The sequence below is a fragment of the Centroberyx gerrardi genome, chromosome 8 (genome assembly GCF_048128805.1).
Source record: "Centroberyx gerrardi isolate f3 chromosome 8, fCenGer3.hap1.cur.20231027, whole genome shotgun sequence".
Taxonomy (NCBI): domain Eukaryota; kingdom Metazoa; phylum Chordata; class Actinopteri; order Beryciformes; family Berycidae; genus Centroberyx; species Centroberyx gerrardi.
Window position 1 is genome coordinate 11,664,738 of NC_136004.1, and position 19,754 is coordinate 11,684,491.

At 43.5% G+C, this 19,754-nt stretch overlaps 1 protein-coding gene across 2 annotated transcripts; it reads right to left on the minus strand.

Moving 5' to 3' along the window:
• Positions 1-1,488: 1,488 nt before the first annotated feature.
• Positions 1,489-19,136, minus strand: gfpt1 (glutamine--fructose-6-phosphate transaminase 1). 2 transcript variants are annotated; one of them, XM_071923880.2, is made up of 19 exons: positions 19,112-19,136; positions 16,206-16,313; positions 15,299-15,406; positions 14,992-15,117; positions 14,505-14,563; positions 14,275-14,409; positions 14,127-14,188; positions 13,460-13,539; positions 13,255-13,363; positions 12,908-13,071; positions 11,764-11,859; positions 11,120-11,217; positions 10,768-10,888; positions 10,261-10,418; positions 7,755-7,869; positions 7,049-7,176; positions 6,438-6,605; positions 4,902-5,063; positions 1,489-3,639 (listed from the first exon to the last, which is right to left on the minus strand). In XM_071923880.2, exons 1-19 carry the CDS (start codon positions 19,116-19,118, stop codon positions 3,595-3,597), a joined length of 2,049 nt encoding a protein of 682 aa, XP_071779981.1. In that variant the 5' UTR covers positions 19,119-19,136; the 3' UTR covers positions 1,489-3,594. The 2 variants fall into 2 exon arrangements, with proteins under 2 accessions (XP_071779981.1, XP_078141228.1); XM_078285102.1 differs by having other exon boundaries at positions 13,255-13,539.
• Between the last annotated feature and the right edge of the window lie 618 nt (positions 19,137-19,754).

The window sequence follows — 19,754 nt, forward strand, 5'->3', positions numbered from 1 at the left end:
CAGTATGGGATAATCAAACAAGCCTTACCAAGACATGGTTTCCATTAAGCAGCCCACTCAAGTAACTTAATCTAAACAAAGTGACATGTAGTATACACTTTGCATATTTTGCTTGCGTAAGGCACTTGGCTTGGTTCTATTTACTTGTTTAGTAGCTACTTACACTCTAATAGCCTTAAGCTCATCCCCAAACATTTCTTTGTTCTCCACCAGAATGGAGGCATTACCACCTAAACCTTCTTACAAGCTAAAGAAAACCCTGAAAGATTCACTTCAAAATAGGTCATGATTCAGCTGACTCAGCCCTAGTGGCAGAACAACATCAAACAATGCAAATGCACCAGGTGGCAACACCTGCTGATAGTTATTCAATCACTTTCAGCCACCATAAAACTGCTGTGATGGTTTGTTCATGTTGGTGAGGGACCTGGGCGCAGCACAAAGGACTTGAGCTGAAATACTTCAGATGATGAAATCTTTCTGACAGTGAAAAAGATTAAAACTACCCACAATGCTGTCTGTGATTGGAGAATGGAGACTCTCTCTGCTAAAAGCCATGGTTGTCTTTCATGATTACACCACAGCTGCACTTGAGGCCGTTGTCGTAATCAGTCAGTGCAATGAAAGTGTTCTGAAAACTGCACTTGTTTTTACCAACAGTTTAGCCCTTTTCCTTGCAGCCATGCTGAAATTCAATGCATTCTTCAGGCTGACACTGCTAGGTATTCTCTCGTGTGGAGAGTTGAGACAACATGGCTGCTCAGACTTCAGAGGCGGCTGCCCCTCCACCTGGCCTTCATCCCAAACTCTCAAAAGCAATAGCTGCTCGCCTCTGTGGTTTCGAGGCGTCCGATCTGTGGAGTGGTTCAAGTCAAGCTGTTCAGTGTTATGTGCCGTGCCGGCACTCTACCGGTGTTCCCTGTCTGTTTGCACGGCCATCTTGGCCCTCGTTCAACTGGCACCGTCTGCCCTGTCTGCACTGTGTGGCTATGTCAGACCCACTGTCTCCGTTATTCTGACTTTATGTGGATGCATCGGCCCGATGCTGTCTACCATGTGGACCGTCACTGGCTACTCTACACAGGTGGTGGCCATCATCTGGGACCTGTCATCTCTCCACAGCAGCCCCTGAAGATGTTTCCTGCACCTCAACCCTTTTTGACTGTGCCTGTAATATGACTGACAGTAACCAAAAATCATGCTTTTAGAGAAATGACTTAAGAAAATCTTTTAATTTCTATGGACTTTCCAGATCTGTCTATGATGGGATTTTTACTGTCTGCTTTATTTTAATAAAATTATTGTGAAATATTTCCTGGCTAATCTGTAATGAAGCACAATATTTGGCTATACACCCACCACTGGCTAATCATTGCCAATATTTCAGGTTGCGTGGGCTGTTTCGGACCAGGACTGGCATGTACCTGCAGCGGACCTTGTCCTGTATCACTGCACCTTCTCTGACCAAACAAGCTCAGACACTTAAAAGAGAAGTACTTGACACTTTATTGCATCAGTTCCACTAATAAATAGTGCCCCACTCCCTCCGTAACTCAATAGTTTCCAACAGATGTTGCTGGGATTTAGTGCAGTTCCCTTGTCAATGCTTCCAGTCAAGAAACCAATTGAAAACCTGCTCATTTACTTGGGTTACTAAAGTACCTGTAACAACATTGTCCAGTTTTCCAACCAATCCTTTCGCTGGCTCAGAAAAAGCTTAATATTGAAAATTAAATGCAAAGGCTATGAATAGACAGTGTGTTCCTAAATCGAAGTTAAGGCTCAATTACAAAAGCAAGATAAATGTCTCAAACTAAAATATGAAAAGGAATAGAAAAAAAAAATAGAAACACAAGCAGCCTTTATCTCATCAGTACGCAGCTACATGTATATAACATCACTCTTTCCTTGGCTTATAAGACAAAAGACATTTGGGAGAGCACATATAGCTGACATCTGAATTTCTATCTAAAACATCTACAGTATGACACACTGCTGCATAACTGCATACACCCCCTTGGGCCTTGGTGCTGGCCGCTTCAAACCACATAATCTAACAGCATTGATACACGTTTGGCTAAAAAACTATGCAGGATGAATGTAAAAATGTTTTGGTTTCAAACTGCCAAAGCCATTGCAAAGTATAGCGATTTTTGGTTTGACAGGACATTTTAAATGACAGTCACATTCACATTTCAAATCAAAGAGTAACTTCAATAATATAAAACTTCTTTTATAATGGAAGAAAATGAAAAAAAGGTAACAAAGAGAGAAATAATAGCAACAAATGGTCCCGATATTGCAATCACAGTAGTCAGGGTGGCAGGGTGTGGGTTGGCAACATGGTGCAACTTCTACTCAGGTGAGTGCCTTCATTTCATTTAAATTGCTTCCATTTGTAGTTCTACTGTAAACTGGAGACCACAAATCAGCAACAAGGTCTCTCTCTTCAGCAGCGAGGCAACTTAGGTCAGCAAAGAATCAGACAGAATTGTACACACCCAGAGATTTGCACTCAGACTGATGTACAGAAAAGAATAAAAGCAGGAGCGGCGTTGTAAATGTTGTAGGTATTATCTACAGTATATGAAATGGAGAAAAATCCTTCCCTATTCTGGCTTGCTTAGCCACTTAACAGAGCTTAATTACGCAACTAACTAGGCCTACTCTAGTTAACCTATCCTGTGTGTCAGTATACTGGGTCTGTACAGATAGGCTTTTGTAATCTACCCAAGAAGACAATAGCATTTTACACAGTAGTGTATTCATGAGCTTTACAATAATCTAGCTATAGATCATCCAGCTGCAATACCCTAGTCACTGAAGATGCTGTTCCTACAGTAATGGTGTGTACTTAGAAGCAAGTCCAACAGAAAAGCAGACTCAAACCTGGCAGACAAACTATTTTTTACAGCACTGCAATTATGGAGAAGCAGAGTGACCTATGGCTTGGAATGATTTAAGACTGTCTTTTACTTCAAAGTGGAGTAAAGACACTTCAAATGATTAGCTGCCAAAGAAAAGTGATCCCAACACGCTACAAATCATTGCACTAAAGAAAAAACGAACCAGTAACTTCGGCAAGGTCTTTTTTAAACATGGACCTTCACACACACACACACACACACACACACACACACCTCTAACTCCTCCGTCAGCCATCAGCTCCAAACTTCCCAACATGGTCAAAATAATCAGCACAAATAAACATGTAGGATTTACTCACAAGCTTTTAGCATGGCTGTGGATGATCCTTAGTCTGTCAGTTTCTACGGGTTCAGGGACCCAGAGAGAGAGCAATGAAAGCGTTTATTATCGGTACCAGCCCAAACCTTGCCACCACTGACAAAACAACTTCTCGAACAATGATATGACAATGATGCAAAAGGTTTCTGAGAAAAGAGACCGTGAGATACAGATAATAGGTGACAGTGAGATAAATAACGTTTGAGTAAAAGATTGCATTAAAAAGAGCCATGACACGGGACACATAAAACAAGAAACTGTCTTCTCTGGTATCTGTGTACAGCGCCGTCTGTACGTGTTTTTGAATGCGTGTCCACGAGGCTTTTCTTAGGTGATGAATGGTGCGGTTCACTCCACTGTCACAGACTTGGCCAGGTTTCTTGGGCAGTCCACCTGCATTAAAATAGAAGGGATCATTTGCAAGACAAGCAACAGTCATGCAGATGGACAACACGCATTACAAGGCTTCTGCTGATGACAAAGCGCTACTGTCAAACTCTTAACAAAATCTTTACAAAAGCCCATTTTATTGTGTGAGCCAGTGACATGGCAGCTTGACAGGACTGCTTTTACACTCCCCAAAACCTGGGCCAAAACAGTTCTTATCGCATGCACTTCATAGATACTTAGAGATACTTAAGAAGGCGGGTGGGCGTGCGTTTGAAATGTGTGCACATAAATGTTTGCCTCTCCGTCAATATAGCAGCACGATGCGGCACGGTCGCCAGTCCTGTGTGGGCCGTCCTGTCTGGAAGTCTCTCCGAACCACTTTACAAGTAGCATCAACACTGGCTATGTTTACATGCAGAGTAACCCGGCTATCGGCCATACTCTGGTTAAGGTCTTAATCAGGTTAAGCTGTTTGCATTGACTTTTGATACAAAGCCAGCAAAAAAGTATGAAAAGGTATAACTGCCAGCTACCTCCTCTCTCTTTGCCTGTAGGTTACTTCTAATACAGGGGAATGTAGTGATGATCCCAATAATAATAGTAATAGTAAGTACTGCTTGCCTCCGTGCTTTTTGTTGTTATCAAAATGTACCAATAACATGAGAGCGCGAGTTTGCGCACATGGCGAAACCCCACAGTGAAAGGACTAAGATGTTTACATGTCATAGTAACCCGTTTAACATTGGAGTAAGCCAGGCGTCTTAACCGTGTTTCCCATAATTGGAGTTTGAGCTTAAGTGGGTTATTCTAACAGTCAGAGTCACGGTGTTTACATGTATCGGCCCAAAATCGGGTTACTTGAGTAACCGGGCATGTAAACACTCTCTGTGCATGTAAACATAGCCACTGTTGTTCATCTGGCCCATGGTTCCTATTGCCTTCGTCTATAGAGCAGCTCAGGGGTACGGTGCCAGATAAGCAGTGACACTGGGGCTGCACAATTCATTGTATATACTCATATATTGTGATTTTAGTTTCCACAGTTAATAAATTGTAGAATATTGGCATATTCGCAACATTGAAATTGAAATTTAGAATGCCCACTGTGGTTGAAAAGTCAAGATGCTGACATAAGATGCAAAACTGTGCAGCAAAATATCTGTTTGTCGAGTCAAGAGACAAATAATTCTGATCACAGTAACTGGCAAAACAGTCTGGATCTTCATTTTATCGGTAACGGTGGAGCCGGAGGTGGCAGTACTCACGTCGAAGCCTCGGAGGACGGCCAAGTGGAAGGACAGCAGCTGCAGAGGGATGACGCTCAGGATGCCCTGGAGACAGTCCACGCAGTGAGGCACTTTGATGGTGCGGCTCGAGTTCTTGATGGTCTCGTAATCGTCTTTGTCGCAGATGACGATGGGGCGGCCCTGTGAATCGAACAAACGGTTTTAGATTTCCAGCGCGGCATCTGTCGCCTCGCTCCTAAACCTGGATCTGGGTCTTAATAAAGCTGAATCTGATACTTTTGAGCTCTCTCCTGAAAAATACCTGCTTTTTTTTTTTTTTCTCCCAAAATTTGGCTTTCACACCTCCAAAGTCCACATCTGCTGCAGATTACTAACAGCAATGATGTCACGCAGAAACAACTCCTCCCTTGTATTTACTGAGATGAATGGATCAGAGGTGTGGCATGGATATCAGAGGACTGTGAAAACAAAACTAATCTGAAAACTGTACTTCGTCACCCAATGTTCAGGGTTTGAAGTGTCTTATTTAAAATGGAAATATCACATATGAACTTAAATTACTTAACATTATGCCTATACCCTGGGACAGTTTAGTCTGTTTAGTGAATCTGGTCTCCCATAGCCAGAAACAATAAAGAGCTTTGTACAGCCCTATAGAGAATGAATTGGGAAACAAGTAAAAGATGACAGTGAAAAAAGCGCAGATGTTATGGTTCACATTGATAGCACTACAAAAGCATACAACTCATTTGGATGTTCAAAATTCAGACAAATGAATTGACAAAGTCACTCTTCAATTCATTGTCAAAGGAAGAGCTACAAGCTGTACATTGGTGCGGCATCACAGATCAGTTCTTGAGTTGTGACAGAGTTTGTTCCCTAAGGCCTAAATATGAATCGTGAATAGTGCTATGAAGAAGTGTTTCATAGCAGCTCAGGCAGTGAATTAATTAATCTGGAGGGTCCATCACTTAGGTTTACATGGTTACCATGACAACAGCATCAGCTATGAAGTGAAACATGACATCGTAACAACCAGATGGAAAGCGCTGGGACAAATAACACATTTCAGGGAAGCGGCGACACATAGGAGACGCAGCACCAGCTAATGGAAAAGCGAGGAAAAAGTGGATAGCCAAGTCCATCCCAATCAAAGATGCACTGTAGGAATGTTTGAGGTCACCAAGTAATTTTGGTGAAACAAATACAACCATCATAATAACATGGCTGATGACACTATATAGTTTCAATTTGTAGCAATTAGGGTGTAAACACAAACATTCCCCTTTAATATTTCCCAAAAAATGTCAGCATGTGTTAAAATAGCCAACAGCTGATCAATGCTTACATCGTCTTACTCGTATTGTGGCTACAACTGTTAGCTCATAGTACATCTTCTAATCAGATAGGTGTTATTATTGTATTTTCTATTTATAGCCAATTCTTTGCTGCTGCAATGACCTAATTTCTCCTCTGTTTTATGGCGACAGCAAGCCGTTTCAATCCGACGTGGGTTTACGGAGGTTATTTGGGAGGTGTGTGTGTAGCTCGTACCTGGCGGGCCACGACTTGCTGCAGGGCGTTCTGACACTTGATGTAGGTGTGGTCTCTCATGATGATCATGATGACTGGCATGAGCTTGTCTATCAGGGCCAGCGGACCGTGCTTCAGCTCCCCGGCCAGGATGCCTTCTGAGTGCATGTACGTGATCTCCTTGATTTTCTACACGGAGGGATGGGGGGTATCACAGGTTAAGAAAATCAACACCCATTTAAGGGGACTTTATTGATGTACATTTGGTATACAGCACTGATCCAAAAAGGAAAACTATTTGTCTACTTTTAAGGTCAAAAGGTCATGACTAGGGCTTATATCTCAAAACAACAAAAATTATACGCATGAATGCCATTAAATGATAAGGCAGGAAGGGCAGGAATTTGTTCAAAAACTCAATTATTTGGTATTATTTTTCTATAACCCTCCAGAAACACTTGGCTTATCACTAACATAAGGGTTATAAATACAAAACATGTGGCCAAATAGTTTCAAATTCCACTGATTGATATCTATAATAATAATACGAGAGACGTTTTCAGTGTTCAGATCCAAAGAGAAATGAATAACTTCAGGAAGCTGGGACAGAGAGGAAGGGTTGACTGGCTCACCAGCGCTCCTTCCAGGCAGGTAGCATAGTGGTAGCCTCTGCCCATGATCAGCACACTCTTCTGCTGGTACAGCTCTGCTGCCAACTTCTGGATCTCATCATCCAAACTGAGAACCTCCTTAATCAGGTCTGACAGAGAGACACAACAGAGAAAGAGGTTATGATTGAGCACTACTTAAAAGTTGATATGAGGACTATTTTAGCAACAAAGGCTTAAAATATTGCAATTCGATTAGTCTTCTGAAGTTACTTCTTCAAATCAAACATCACTGACAGATACTGTCAGCATACTGCTGTTGACAAATGCTGAAGCTGGACTGGATAGGAATATAATGTGGGGCAGGGAGGAGGCCTGAACAGAGTCGCCAGACATTCCTCATTAGTTTGCCATTGGGGACACCCCATCATATGCTTTAGATCCAGAGGAGCATGCCAGGGCCCAGAGCCAACAGCTAGTTCTCCCTCTCTCTGCTCTCTTTCTCTCTGTGATCCCTCTCTCATCACAGATCAGCTTCTTCTTCCAAGCAGATTGTTTGAACAAACAACAGAGCTGAAACAGGCTCTGGGGGCCAGCAAATAAGACCTTAGCTGCATTTTCTCTTTTGTCTAAGAGGCGGTTTTCCATCCCTATACATTCTAATCTCACATGTGATCAGGATTTCCCTGGCGGGACCAGAATGCTCGTCTGTATGCGAGGCTTGATTTACCTGGCAGCACTCTCAGGCCCTGGATGATCTCACGTCGTCGTGGCTGCATGGAAATCCTGTCGTCACACATCAACAGCGCAAACATGATCAGGGCCACAAACTGACTGGTGTAGGCCTGCGGAGCAGCAAAACAAACACAGAGAATATGTGGTTACTGATGTTTACATAGATAAGCATGGAGAGGTGGAGCTAAGCAGGACTAACATGCTAGCGAGGTACACACTCGCTCACCGTTTAGATCAATGGTGAACCAAATCTAAACATCTTTACGTATTTTTATGCATGACTTTTACACATTCGGCTGCCTCCACTGTCAGCTAATTTGTAAAGCCAAATACATCTCAGTCACCTGATTATATACTAAAGGCATGATCATTTTCCTATCTTGGGAAAAAGATAGCAAAACTAAAAAGCAACAACCAGATCCCAACTTCAGCTTGCCTTTCAGTAGAGTTTGAGGAGCCTGAGCCTCTTGTCTGCCTGTTTTGATAGTGAACTTTGTCTCCAGCTAATAATGTGCACCAGATGAGAAGTGGAAGGAGAGGTGGGTGTAAGTATACGCCAGGCAGCATTAGACTGCATGGAGTTGAGCTCAGCCTAGTATTCATCCTGGGAAAATTGGTGAACGCGCATCCCATCAAGTCAGAAAGGCCATTCTCTGATAATTCTGGAAATGTCACCGCTCACAACATCAACACATCTGAGACTCGATGCCTGCCGTCATCATCGCCCGCTCTCTCTCTCTGTCCCTTCACTCTTCATCTCGGAGCACGTTTGGAGGCCTTCCATGCCCATTTGGGAGATTTACTCAGTGTTCAAGAGAAGCCAAGTCATTTCACGGGACCCTCTGGACTCAGAAATGCCAGTATCTTGGGCCAGGGAAATGGCTGTAAAGCCTTTACACAGTTATTTTCCCTGACAACACACTAACCACAGCCCCTCAGAACTCTGACAGTCTATGCCGCAACTCAGTTGTGGCAACATATTTAATCCACATAGTAAACTGTGGTGCTTTTCTGTGTTCATCTCGCCATCTATATAGTGCCCAATGAAGTGTGTTTCATGCAGAACATGGCAACTGTTACGCTAATGATGACACCCTTAAACAAGGTTGAAACACAAACAACCTCCTCTCAAACAGAAACAGTTGCGCACTAGAAAATAAGACTCATAACCCTGTAAATTCCCCTTGGATACTGTCACATAGTTCACTAAGGCCGTCTTCCATTTGCTGTCAATGGACCAGCAGCAGGATTTGCCTTTTGATGGCATCAAAGTGTTTTGCCTCTGGCTTGGGGAGACTTATTCCATGTTTATAAATCTTGAGTATGATCATAGGAACAGGGAAGGAGTTCAATTTTCTCTTCCAATTAATAAAAAAAAAGCTATAATTAGCCTAAAATAAAGTTAATAGAAGCAAATGGAGTGATTTGGAGTCATTTAGCAACTGGGTGTGATGCATTCCCTCCTGTGATTTGATGAGCTGGGCTGTGCAGCACTTGGTTGCGCTGGGTGTGGGTGTGTGGCCCAGCCAGCCAAGCAGTAAATGATGGCGTCTCCGAGGCGTGCTCTGGTCTCCAGGCTCTCTGCTCTGGGGCTTTGGAGCAGCACAAGACCGGCTGAGCCAAGCCCAAGGGCTGGGCCAGGGAGGGACCTGCTCCATTCCCTCTCCGCTCACTAGCTGGGACTCGGGCTCTGCTGCTTTTCTCCTCTTCACTCTCCTCCCGAGTCCCGTCTGGCAAACCCTTTTAGCTTCGAGTGGGGGGGATAGAGGGAGAAAACCATGGATCCCGACTTTACATGGCTAGAGATGAGAATATCAGGCTTCTTCAACTCCCCATGGGACCAGTGTGGAGGAATATGGCCGCTTCCAAGGCGGCGGGGCCAGTCACACAATGAAGTTTTCACTGGGATTTCATTCAGTGTCAGTGGGGTTAAGTGCGTTTATGAGATGATGCAAGAATATGCTGTCCAGTTCCTTTAGATTCAATATTGACATAAAAATACATGCCAGTGTTTGATATTGGTGTGAATTTATGTTACAATAGCTATAACTGAGCAGTTACACAGACCGATGCAAAAATTTCCCCTGGACAGTCAAGTTTGTGGCAGCAACTTGAAAATGAGACAGCTGCATTCATTTCCAATACCACTAATGGGATTTGAGCAACTGAGACACTAAAGAGTGGGACAGAAGAAAATTCCCCTGCCCCAGCCCTTCAGCCTGGCTCCTGACAGAGGACAAATATTCCCTTCTGAATAGAGATATTTCCCAGATATTCCAACCTGCTGGAGTATCCCCCCCCCCCCCCTCCCCACCATAGAAACTGTTCAGGACAGAGGATGGTGAGGGAAAAGTGTATCGTTTCAGCCGCTGAGGGCGTATGAGACTGGTGTGTGCAGAATGGTAAAGACATTAGGATGTGTAAAGTCTATAAGCCATCAGAGCTAAAGTCATGAAAGCTGACTGAGTGAGGTAACCGGAGCTGCGGTGCTCGCGGCTCACCTTGGTGCTGGCCACTCCGATCTCCGGCCCGGCGTTGATGTGCACCCCGCAGTCGGTCTCCCTGGAGATGGAGCTGCCCACTGTGTTGGTGACGCCCACGGTCAAAGCCCCTCGCTCCTTACAGTAGCGCAGGGCCATGAGGCTGTCTGCCGTCTCCCCTAGAGGACGGTGAAATGATGATGCTGATTTATTAGTCTGTTAGGAAATCATACGGGGATCAGATTTGAAACAGCGGAACACAAAACATATGGCACACCACAGAAATAGCACAAACAACATTGGGAAAAAAAAATACAAATTTACAAGGCTACAATGCAGTAGATTAGGCACAGAGTTTACTCATTCAACACTGAACTGGATAGCAAACACTCAATAGCTAAAGGAGGCTCAAACAAAGCAGGCAAAATGACTCAGGAAGAATCCGAGTGGCAGTTCTTTGGGATGGAAAGTGAGGGACAAATAGGGAATGTGCAGTAGATCAAGTCCAGACGGCAGCGCTCTCCCCACCTGACTGGCTGATAAAGAAGCAGACGTCGTCTCGGAAGACGGGCGTGTTCCTGTCCAGGAAGTCGCTGGCCAGCTCCACCATGACAGGCAGCTCGGTTAGCTCCTCCAGGACCTGGCGGGTCTGGGGAAGGAACGCAGCGCTGCTCAGCATCATGGTATGAAACAAGCCAGTCTAGCCGGGAGCAGAGAACGTGCCAGCACACAAGCCTCGCACCTGTGTCCACATACAGCCATGACATTTCCTACTGGTTTTTCTACACTGCTGATGGAATCAATGTGGATGGTGAAAGAGACATGTTTCCATGATGGTCTGATTAAAAAAAAAAAGAAAGAAAAAATAATGGTTACTCACCGCAACCCCGGCATGGTAGCTGGTGCCGCAAGCAATAAGGATGAGACGTCGACACCTCTGGATCTCTTTGATGTGGTCCTTCAGTCCACCCAGTGTCACTGAATAGCAAACAGAACAGTCAATCCATCATCCTCCTCAACCACGTTCCACCTCATTAAAAAGGGACACAAAGAACCGATGACTGTGCTGAGAAAGAATGTTTTAACACAACAGGTCATTTTTGCACATTTTGTGTTTCCAGAATTATATATTATTATTATTGAAGCTAATAGAGAAAGGCATTTATGCTGATTTCAGCCTTTGTGTTAAAGGTAAGATCAATATCCCATATGCAGTGATATGCTGGCAGTAGAAATTCAGCGAGTTAATAATTCACTCTTGCGTGTTTATTCTTTGAGACATGCTGAACTGAACTGTGGGTGGTTGAGCATATTTTTGAGCAAAATGCATGAAGGAAAAGACAAGCCGAATAAAAGAGACCTGTTGGCATTGTAAGAGGCTATTAAGACTCTTGGCAATTCTAGTGTTATGAATGTGTAAAATGTGAAGGTGGAAAATGGGACAGGGTGGAAAATGGTGTAGTTACAAGCTGTGCTATTCCATTAATGCCCCACTGTGAAAACTGAACAGACCACCTCTCTAACCTGTGTTGTTGTCAAAGTTGACTCTTCCTCTCATGGTGTTGACCACAGACTCTGGCTGCTCAAAGATCTCCTTCTGCATGAAGGAGCTGTAGTTGCCTGTGGAGGCAGGATCAGAAATCAGGGCACATCCCCAAAACCATTAAAAAGGTAAATGCCTCTTAAGAACACAGTGATGGAGTTTTTATAAAGTGCGAGCCCACATGAGGCCGTCTGAAAAGGGTATTGTTGACACACATTAAGCTCCTGAAAATGCAAACCACAAACTCCTGCAAGAGCAAAGACGTGACAATCTAGTGATAATCCAGCTTTTTGGAAATGTAGGGAGTTAAAAAGATAAATGCAGTCTTTCTGCAACTAGCTTTTTTTTTTTTTTTTAAAATTCAGCCCCACTGCATAACTCATCTCCTAAATTAAGGAAAACAAACATGAGGCATCGGGAAGATAGTGTTTTTCCACCAATAACCAATTGTGACAGTGAAATATGCGAGTGTTTTTCAGCCTGCCTCTGACAGCAATTTGGGTCATGCGAATTAGGTTATTCAGCAGAATGGCTCCAGAAGTTGAGACCGAGGAGAGAGGCTGTGTAATGACAGGACCACAAAGGAATGTCTCCAGTCCAGCCAACATCAGTTTACCTCTGCCCTCTGCTGGATCGCCGCGGAAGGGGCAGAGGAGGAGCAGGAAATACAAAATTCAGTTTGGGTTAAGTTTGTTTTAACAACACTGGTACAGAGGGTGGGGGGGGCGGGGGTGGGGTTAAAGTCAAGAGTCCTGCAGCTGGGACCAGGCCGCCTCCCTTTGAACATGGCATCTTCCCTGGGGGTGTGAGTGATCCAGGCAGGGGTCGTAACTACATGGCTGTGAACAGGCCTCAAGGCTGGAGGTCGAGAACCACCTCAGCAATATAACAAAAGCAGTCTTCATCGACATCTGCACAATAATAACAGGGTTCGGGACAAAATTATAGGGCAGGGTACCGATGAGCTGTTCACACATATGGCCGAAGGTAATTATCTAAAGTGGGGAGAAAATATGAACACCCCTGTGTGTGGGATACACCTGACAGGAGAGTCAAACTGGTTGACAGAGCAGCTGCTCACGGCAAACAGCGGGGTTCAATCCCAGAGTTCGACCCTCCGCTCACCCTTCATGATCTGCTGCAGCTCCATCTGCAGGGTCTGGATGGCGCGGGCGGGGTGGTCTCCGACCGTGCGCTTTATCCTGTGGATGGACAGCCGCCCCTCCGTCACGGCGGCCACGTCGTCGTCCTCCAGGAAGATCACCCGGTTGGTGTGCTCGATCACTGCGCTGCAAGCCACATCAAAGAGTTCATTTACACTCCACAAGGCTGAGCTGCTTTAAGAGGCAGCGTAGGATAAGATAAGATGATGAAGATAATGATCCCCCCCGTGGGGAAATTGGGTAACATGTCTTTGGGCTAATGAGTGAACTGTGAAAAGGTGGTTGGAGAGTATAAATGTAGACGCTGACCTGGCATCAGAGGCAAAGTAGTACTCCACTGCTTTCTCATCCACAGGGAACAGGCAGGTGTCCTGGTCCATCCTGGGCAGGGTAGTGCAGCTTTTCTTGTCTTTACCAGCTGGGGGGGGGGGGACAAAGATAAACTGGGGCTCAGTAACACTGATACAATAAAATCTGGAGAAATTAGAGAGTAAAAACACAGATTCAAACTTACAGGAGCGGTAGAGGATAGGAATATGATCTGTGGACAGCTTGTGATCACTCTTCACTCCAATCAGCAGAGGACCTCCCCTCCTGGATTAAAACACCAGAGGAAATAGACTTTATGTTACATCATGTCTTGATTGATGATTCTGCAATATTGAAATCATTACACGCAGCAGGGTATCTGCAGGTTTCTTATTGCATACCGAGTAGTTTGATGAAGCGCGCCTATATTGCCCTGAATGCAATGAAGCGTTTGGTTTTTTTTATCTGCAGGTTTCAGAAAACCAATACTCAATTTAAAAACCAAATAAAAAAACAACAACGCTGGCAAAACAAGCCTATTTCTGAATGAACATAGCCGATGAAAGTGCTGAAACTAGAAACTGGTAGTGTAAGAAAAAGGACACCAGGAAATCTGTTGTTAAGGGACATGAAGTCCAATTGTGTTTAGTAAAGCAGATACAGTGGGGAAAGAAAACAACAAAAACAACATGTTTTGCATGTATTGCATACACTGTTCTGTAGGTAGACATGCAGCACAAAGATGTCATAGCATGGTGAAAAAATAGGACTTTTTCAGATTTTTTAAAGAACCGACAGATACCCTGATCCACATTTGGAAGAAACGACAGCTTTAGTTTTTGTTTAGTTTTAATGGAGCAGTGGAAGTGTACCTGGTGCCAACTGCCTCCCCGGGGTAATGGACGCTTTTGAAGACCAGGGCAAAAGCTCCCTCCTGGCAGATGGAAGCACAAACACATCAGAGAGGCTTTTATCTGCCAACCACTTCACAAAGAGCGCTGTGCATGAGAAGGCCCTTACCAGCTGCTGGGTCACCCTCTCCACCAGAGTGGCGAAGCTGATGTCGTCGCTCTCCCGGTTGTCGTACATGTACTTCACCAGCTTGGCGATGGTCTCTGTATCCGTCTCTGACTCAAACTCATAGCCTTTGCTCTCCTGCGGAAACGGAGCGAGACAGTAAGTGCTGACTATGTGTCATATCTAAGGTTGATTAAAAAAAAAACAACTTCCAAATGAATATAACTGCTCACCAGGAATTTCCTCAGGTCTTTGTAGTTGGTGATAATTCCATTGTGAATGACAATGAACTCTGCAAAGCATAAAGATCACAATATACCTTAATATATCACCAGCTTTTTCTTGTTTTAGCTACGTAATTGTAATTTCTACGCCCTGAAACAGCTCAGTCTATATTAGCGGACATTCACCACTGTCTCCTAAAGCCAGTATTTCTCTTGCAAACTAATTTGTGATTCACACTGACCCTACAGCTCTACAGAGAATGAACTAGAAAAGACAGAAAGAGAGGCTGTGACAGTAGCAAGGGTCATCTTCTAGGGATTAGGAAACATTTTATAATTGGGAAATGGCTGCTACAATGAATAAAATATCAGAGCTGATTTGGATGCAAAGATCTGAACAAATACAATATGATTCCATAAAGTCAGTCTCAGATTAACATGTAAAATCAAGTGTAGAGTATTACTGAAAGTGATTTTTATCATCAACACAACTGACCGTTGTTCTTGTCAGACCTCTGTGGGTGGCTGTTTACTGGGCTGGGTGCACCATGGGTGGCCCAGCGGGTGTGAGCAATGCCGAGGTGAACGTCGAATTCCACATCCAGGTCAATATCCTGCTGTTCTGTTGGTTGCACACAAACACAAGACAGACGATAATCAGATTCTTGATTGTATCTCAGTATACAGATGAAATTCAGGGCTTCATTGCCCAACGTTTGATTCTTGTCATTTGGTTTAAATCGCTTCATCTCAGAGATTATCAGATGTTGTCAGACGGAACTCAAATCTTAAAGGATGCTTACTGTTGATCTCCTCATCCAGGGCCTTCACTTTTCCACGCTGCTTGATCAGCTGGATGAACTTGGCATTTGATTCCCATTCCTTGCCGTTCCCGCCATCAATTCCCACACCTAATAAAAAGCACAAAATTAAGAATTGCAAGAAATTTCTAAAACGTCTTCAAAGTGATTCATATTATAGTATTGGACAATCAACAGGTTCAAACAGTATTTTCCAATTCCAAACACTCATGCCACTACTGTCCTGCATATGCATTGTATACAGTGTGAACCTAAAAATCCTCAACCACGGTGGCAGTCACACCACTTTGCATCTGCATATATATAAATCTATCACTTGTTTCTTGGTCAATGTGCATCTTATGTGAAAACAGAGCTCCAACATTAAATGGTGCTACAATAGCCTGCTGACCTGAATGAAACGCAAATGGAGCCAACTTAAGTCAGTAAACGTGCTGCACCGCAAAATGATAATAATGGTTAGTTCAATAATTCATAGGGACAGTGCAAAGAAGTCTCGCTTTTTATTCCTTACAGACTATATCCATAAAACAGTGTGACTGATAAAGAAGATTATTAGCCTGGTTAATAGGCTGTTACAATAAATGTAAGTATATAAGGGCTTGAAGGGAACAGTTCCACGCTTAATTACAATCATATTTAGTAACGGAAAATGAATACGGTACAGTGTCAGTCATTTTGCATTCTAAAAACACCTAAATCAAAGAAGAAAGGGGACAGCAATTAGATTGAAAACAGAGTATAAGGGGGACACAAACTTCAAGGCCTTATCAGATTAACTGCCATGCAGGCCTGCAGTCAGACAGTGAGAGAGAGTGAGGGAAAAGGAGCTGATAAACATGCCAGTGGGGAGTGTGTTGTTGATATGAGGCTTTTCTGTCTCCCTCACCGGCAGAGTCGTAGCCCCGGTACTCCAGACGCCGCAGGCCTTTGAGCAGGATCTCAAGGATCTCACGGCGAGTCCTTGGCACGTGGTAATTCAGATAGGCAAAGATTCCTAGGGAGAGGAAGACAGAGGTAATCTGTTTAAGTCAAGATTCTAGGTCAGGGGTTCCCAAACTAGGGATGGGAGGATATAAGATTTTATCTTTTATCGCGATAAAAACACTCAAGATAATTTTATCTTGGTGAATTTCCATTATCGGGATAATCGTGAATATCCTCACATGAGCGTGAATATCCTCACGAGTGACTTGAAAAAGCTGTCTAGCTCACTAACGTACAGTCCTATTGATTTCCTGATTTATTTTGAATTGCCATTTGCCACAAGGGGGAGCTTGCATCTTTCCAGTCAATCGTCACCATGGCTGAAGGCTCGGCTTGCCCATTGTATCCCCCACAAAAAATTATTCTTCATTTACTGTACATTTACAACACATAACTAATTGAACCATGTGAATGCTTGGATATCAGGTTGATAGGTAGATTATTTTTATTAATGGATTTTTATTGCTCATTTTTCCGTGGACCCCCTGGAATTGCCTCAAGGACCCCACTTTTGGAGCCACTGCTCTAGGTCTAGTGAGGCAATATTATAGGATTTAAGTACCACCCAACCTGACAATGTACAACAATAGGAACAAATAAGAAAAAATGATGACAGCAATAAAGACGTCACTGTGCCTGACTGCTGGAATCAAGCCACATTATTCACTGATGTCAACCACTACTATTTAGGATACCACAAAACGTCAAAGAAAAAGGACAATGGGCACAGCAGGAGAAACCAGTCTGACAGGGGGAGTGACCCCTCTGGGGGAAAACAGATTTGATTCTCGGTTATGGCAGTAAGACTTGACTGGAAACAATGGAGTATATCTATGGACTAGGCCTTTCGCAAGCTGACATCTCTGACTGAGGGAATGGATGTTATCTGACCAACCAGAACCTGTAAAGCAGGTGGAAAGGGAAGCAGCCTTCACACAATGACAAATCTCAAACATGATGTTCTGGTTTTGGTCTTGTGTAAGAAACTCACACAACAACTATGACTACATAGCAATATAGCATAGTGATTATCTTGCGAGATCTCAAGAGCTGCTTCATTTTAACGTGTACAATAAATAAACCACCCAAAGCATCATCTTCACCTTAAACAATCTTTTTTTCCCCTTCATGTGATGTGATCTGGCCAATGATCTACCTAACATATAACAAATATATTCACTTTTCAGATTTCTGAAGAGCTTTGCGACTATCTAAACCTATTGTATCACAAGTGTATCTACTGCACTTTAGTGTTTACAAACATTAAAATATATAAACCGTTTCAAGCTTGTAAATACACTAAGAATGCATCTTTAGCTGTCACATACTGCTAGGCCTCATCTTTGTATAAAGAGCTGTGTAAATCAATTTGAGATTGATTAATGTATCCAATCTCATCAAATGGGCTTTTTGTTTACATTTGGATTACTCAATGTGTCTTTAAACTTTATCCTACAATCAAACAGCAGCCACGTTGACCAATCAAATGATTACACAATGTTTAGAGCTTGTAGACTACAGTCCAACAATAACAGGCCAACATAAATCGAAGCTCACAGCATCACATCAATGACAAAATCCAACAATAAGTAGTAGTTCTTTGGTATGTGCAACTTGTCCAATCCTATCTTTATCCAGTGAACAACGACCTAGTGATATGAGGGTCACCTTATTTGGTCATTGCTTTGAAAGGGGAGCCATCAAATGCAGCCTTATAACATAGCTAAGAGCTGACGGACAGATGCTAATTCAGAGGCAGAATACCCTGAATGCTACATGGTTCAACAGAGGATCCATTCAGAATAGGTGTAGGGCTGGAGGGCTGGAGGGCTGGAGGACGGCAGCAGAGGGCGAATCGCCAAAGGAAAGTGGGCGCAGAAACAAGGCTCACCTTTGTTTATGAAGGGAGTGAGACGGTAGGAAAAATAAAGTTAACCTGTGCAGAAGGCCCACCATGCCAACCCCCGCTAAATGACATCTTACTGTAGCTGCTGCTGTAAGGAGAACAGCAGCTATTTCGGTGTCCCAAGAGTTTAGTGTGTCTGGTCTAGGTTACTCAGAGATTGGAGTGACACTGATGGGAGACAGGGAAGCCGCTATCAGTTAAGACTGTGTGAGAGAGTGAGGGTTACCAGCAAAGCGTCTCAATCATTTCCCACAACTGATAGTGTTCAAACAAATGATTTTCCGGGTTGTTTCTCTACACATAAAATGATGCGCACATTGTGACAGTGTGAGTGCTACATCCATCCAGTGGACACTCCTGTCCACTTTTCTATATTTCAGCTCGGAAAGCAGGAGGAAGTCGCCAGATATCTGATTCTGAACAAATAGTGACTGTATTAACCGGTAATCCATCACTTATATCAACAACCCGCAGAGACAAGGGTCTGCTGGAAAGTTATAAGATCATCCGGAGATGGGCGTAACGTGAATACAAGCAGCTAGCTGGCGTTAGCAGGAAGCAGCTCGTCATTGACGGCTTTCCGACATCAACTTAGCGTTAGACAGACCCAATAACAAATCGCATAGATAGCAGGCACAGTGAAACGATACACATATTTACTGTTTTTGCTTAACAGCATCAGCAACACTAGATACAGCTCGCTAACTCGGGTTAGCCACCCCTAGCTAATTTCAAATGACTTGAGCTGAGTCTGGGGGATGAAACGTAATGTAATGATGCGATACATCGTACCAGTATTTACAATTCAATTTCAATGAGCTGGGGAGCGAGCTATAACCCGCCCCTTGACTAACATTTAGTAAAATGCTATGAATGCAGATTATATTCAATGCAATACTCACCACACATGTCTACACTTTGGTTGCCAGTTACGTTACTGCTGCTTAGTTCCGCATCTGGGAACTCCTGTCACTTAAGCTCCGCCTCCTTACAATTTCATTGAATCAGAGCCAGGGGTCTACTTCAACGCGCTCGTGCGATTGGTTCATTGGCTTTGTCAATCAAGTTGCACCTACCGACGCAGACTCTTCTGACGTGGCATCAGCAGGATGCAGATCCGTGGGCAGGCGCCACCGAGGCATCTAGGCGAATCTGGCGCACCAACACACCGGCATATCTTCTTGTGACCTAAAATAAACACCACTTCACAATAGGAGGCGTATGCTCACTGCCAACTTTAAGTGTTGCCACTAAATAATGTTCTGTGGAAAATGGGATTGCTGGAAATATTTACAACAGTATGGTTAAAGAGTCTTATAATCAAAGATAGCCTACCTTCTGGTTCAAAAGTTTAACAGAATTTAATTTTGGCATAGTATAGAGAAGCTAAAAACCTCACTGCTGCTTACTATACACAAACGTTGCAATTTCAATGTCATTTACTATTGAAAAATCTTATAATCAATGGAAATCTATGAACTCCTTTAGTTAGAGGTCAATACTGGATCATTTGCAAATGGAAGAGTCTCTACTTGTACTGCAACA

Excerpts from the sequence above, each read along its gene's own strand:
- gfpt1 (XM_078285102.1), bottom strand. Across the intron at positions 14,410-14,504 it reads AAGACCTGAGGAAATTCCTG|GAGAGCAAAGGCTATGAGTT; the intron begins GTGAGCAGTTAT and ends CCGTTTCCGCAG. Across the intron at positions 13,072-13,254 it reads TACTTTGCCTCTGATGCCAG|CGCAGTGATCGAGCACACCA; the intron begins GTCAGCGTCTAC and ends TGTGGCTTGCAG.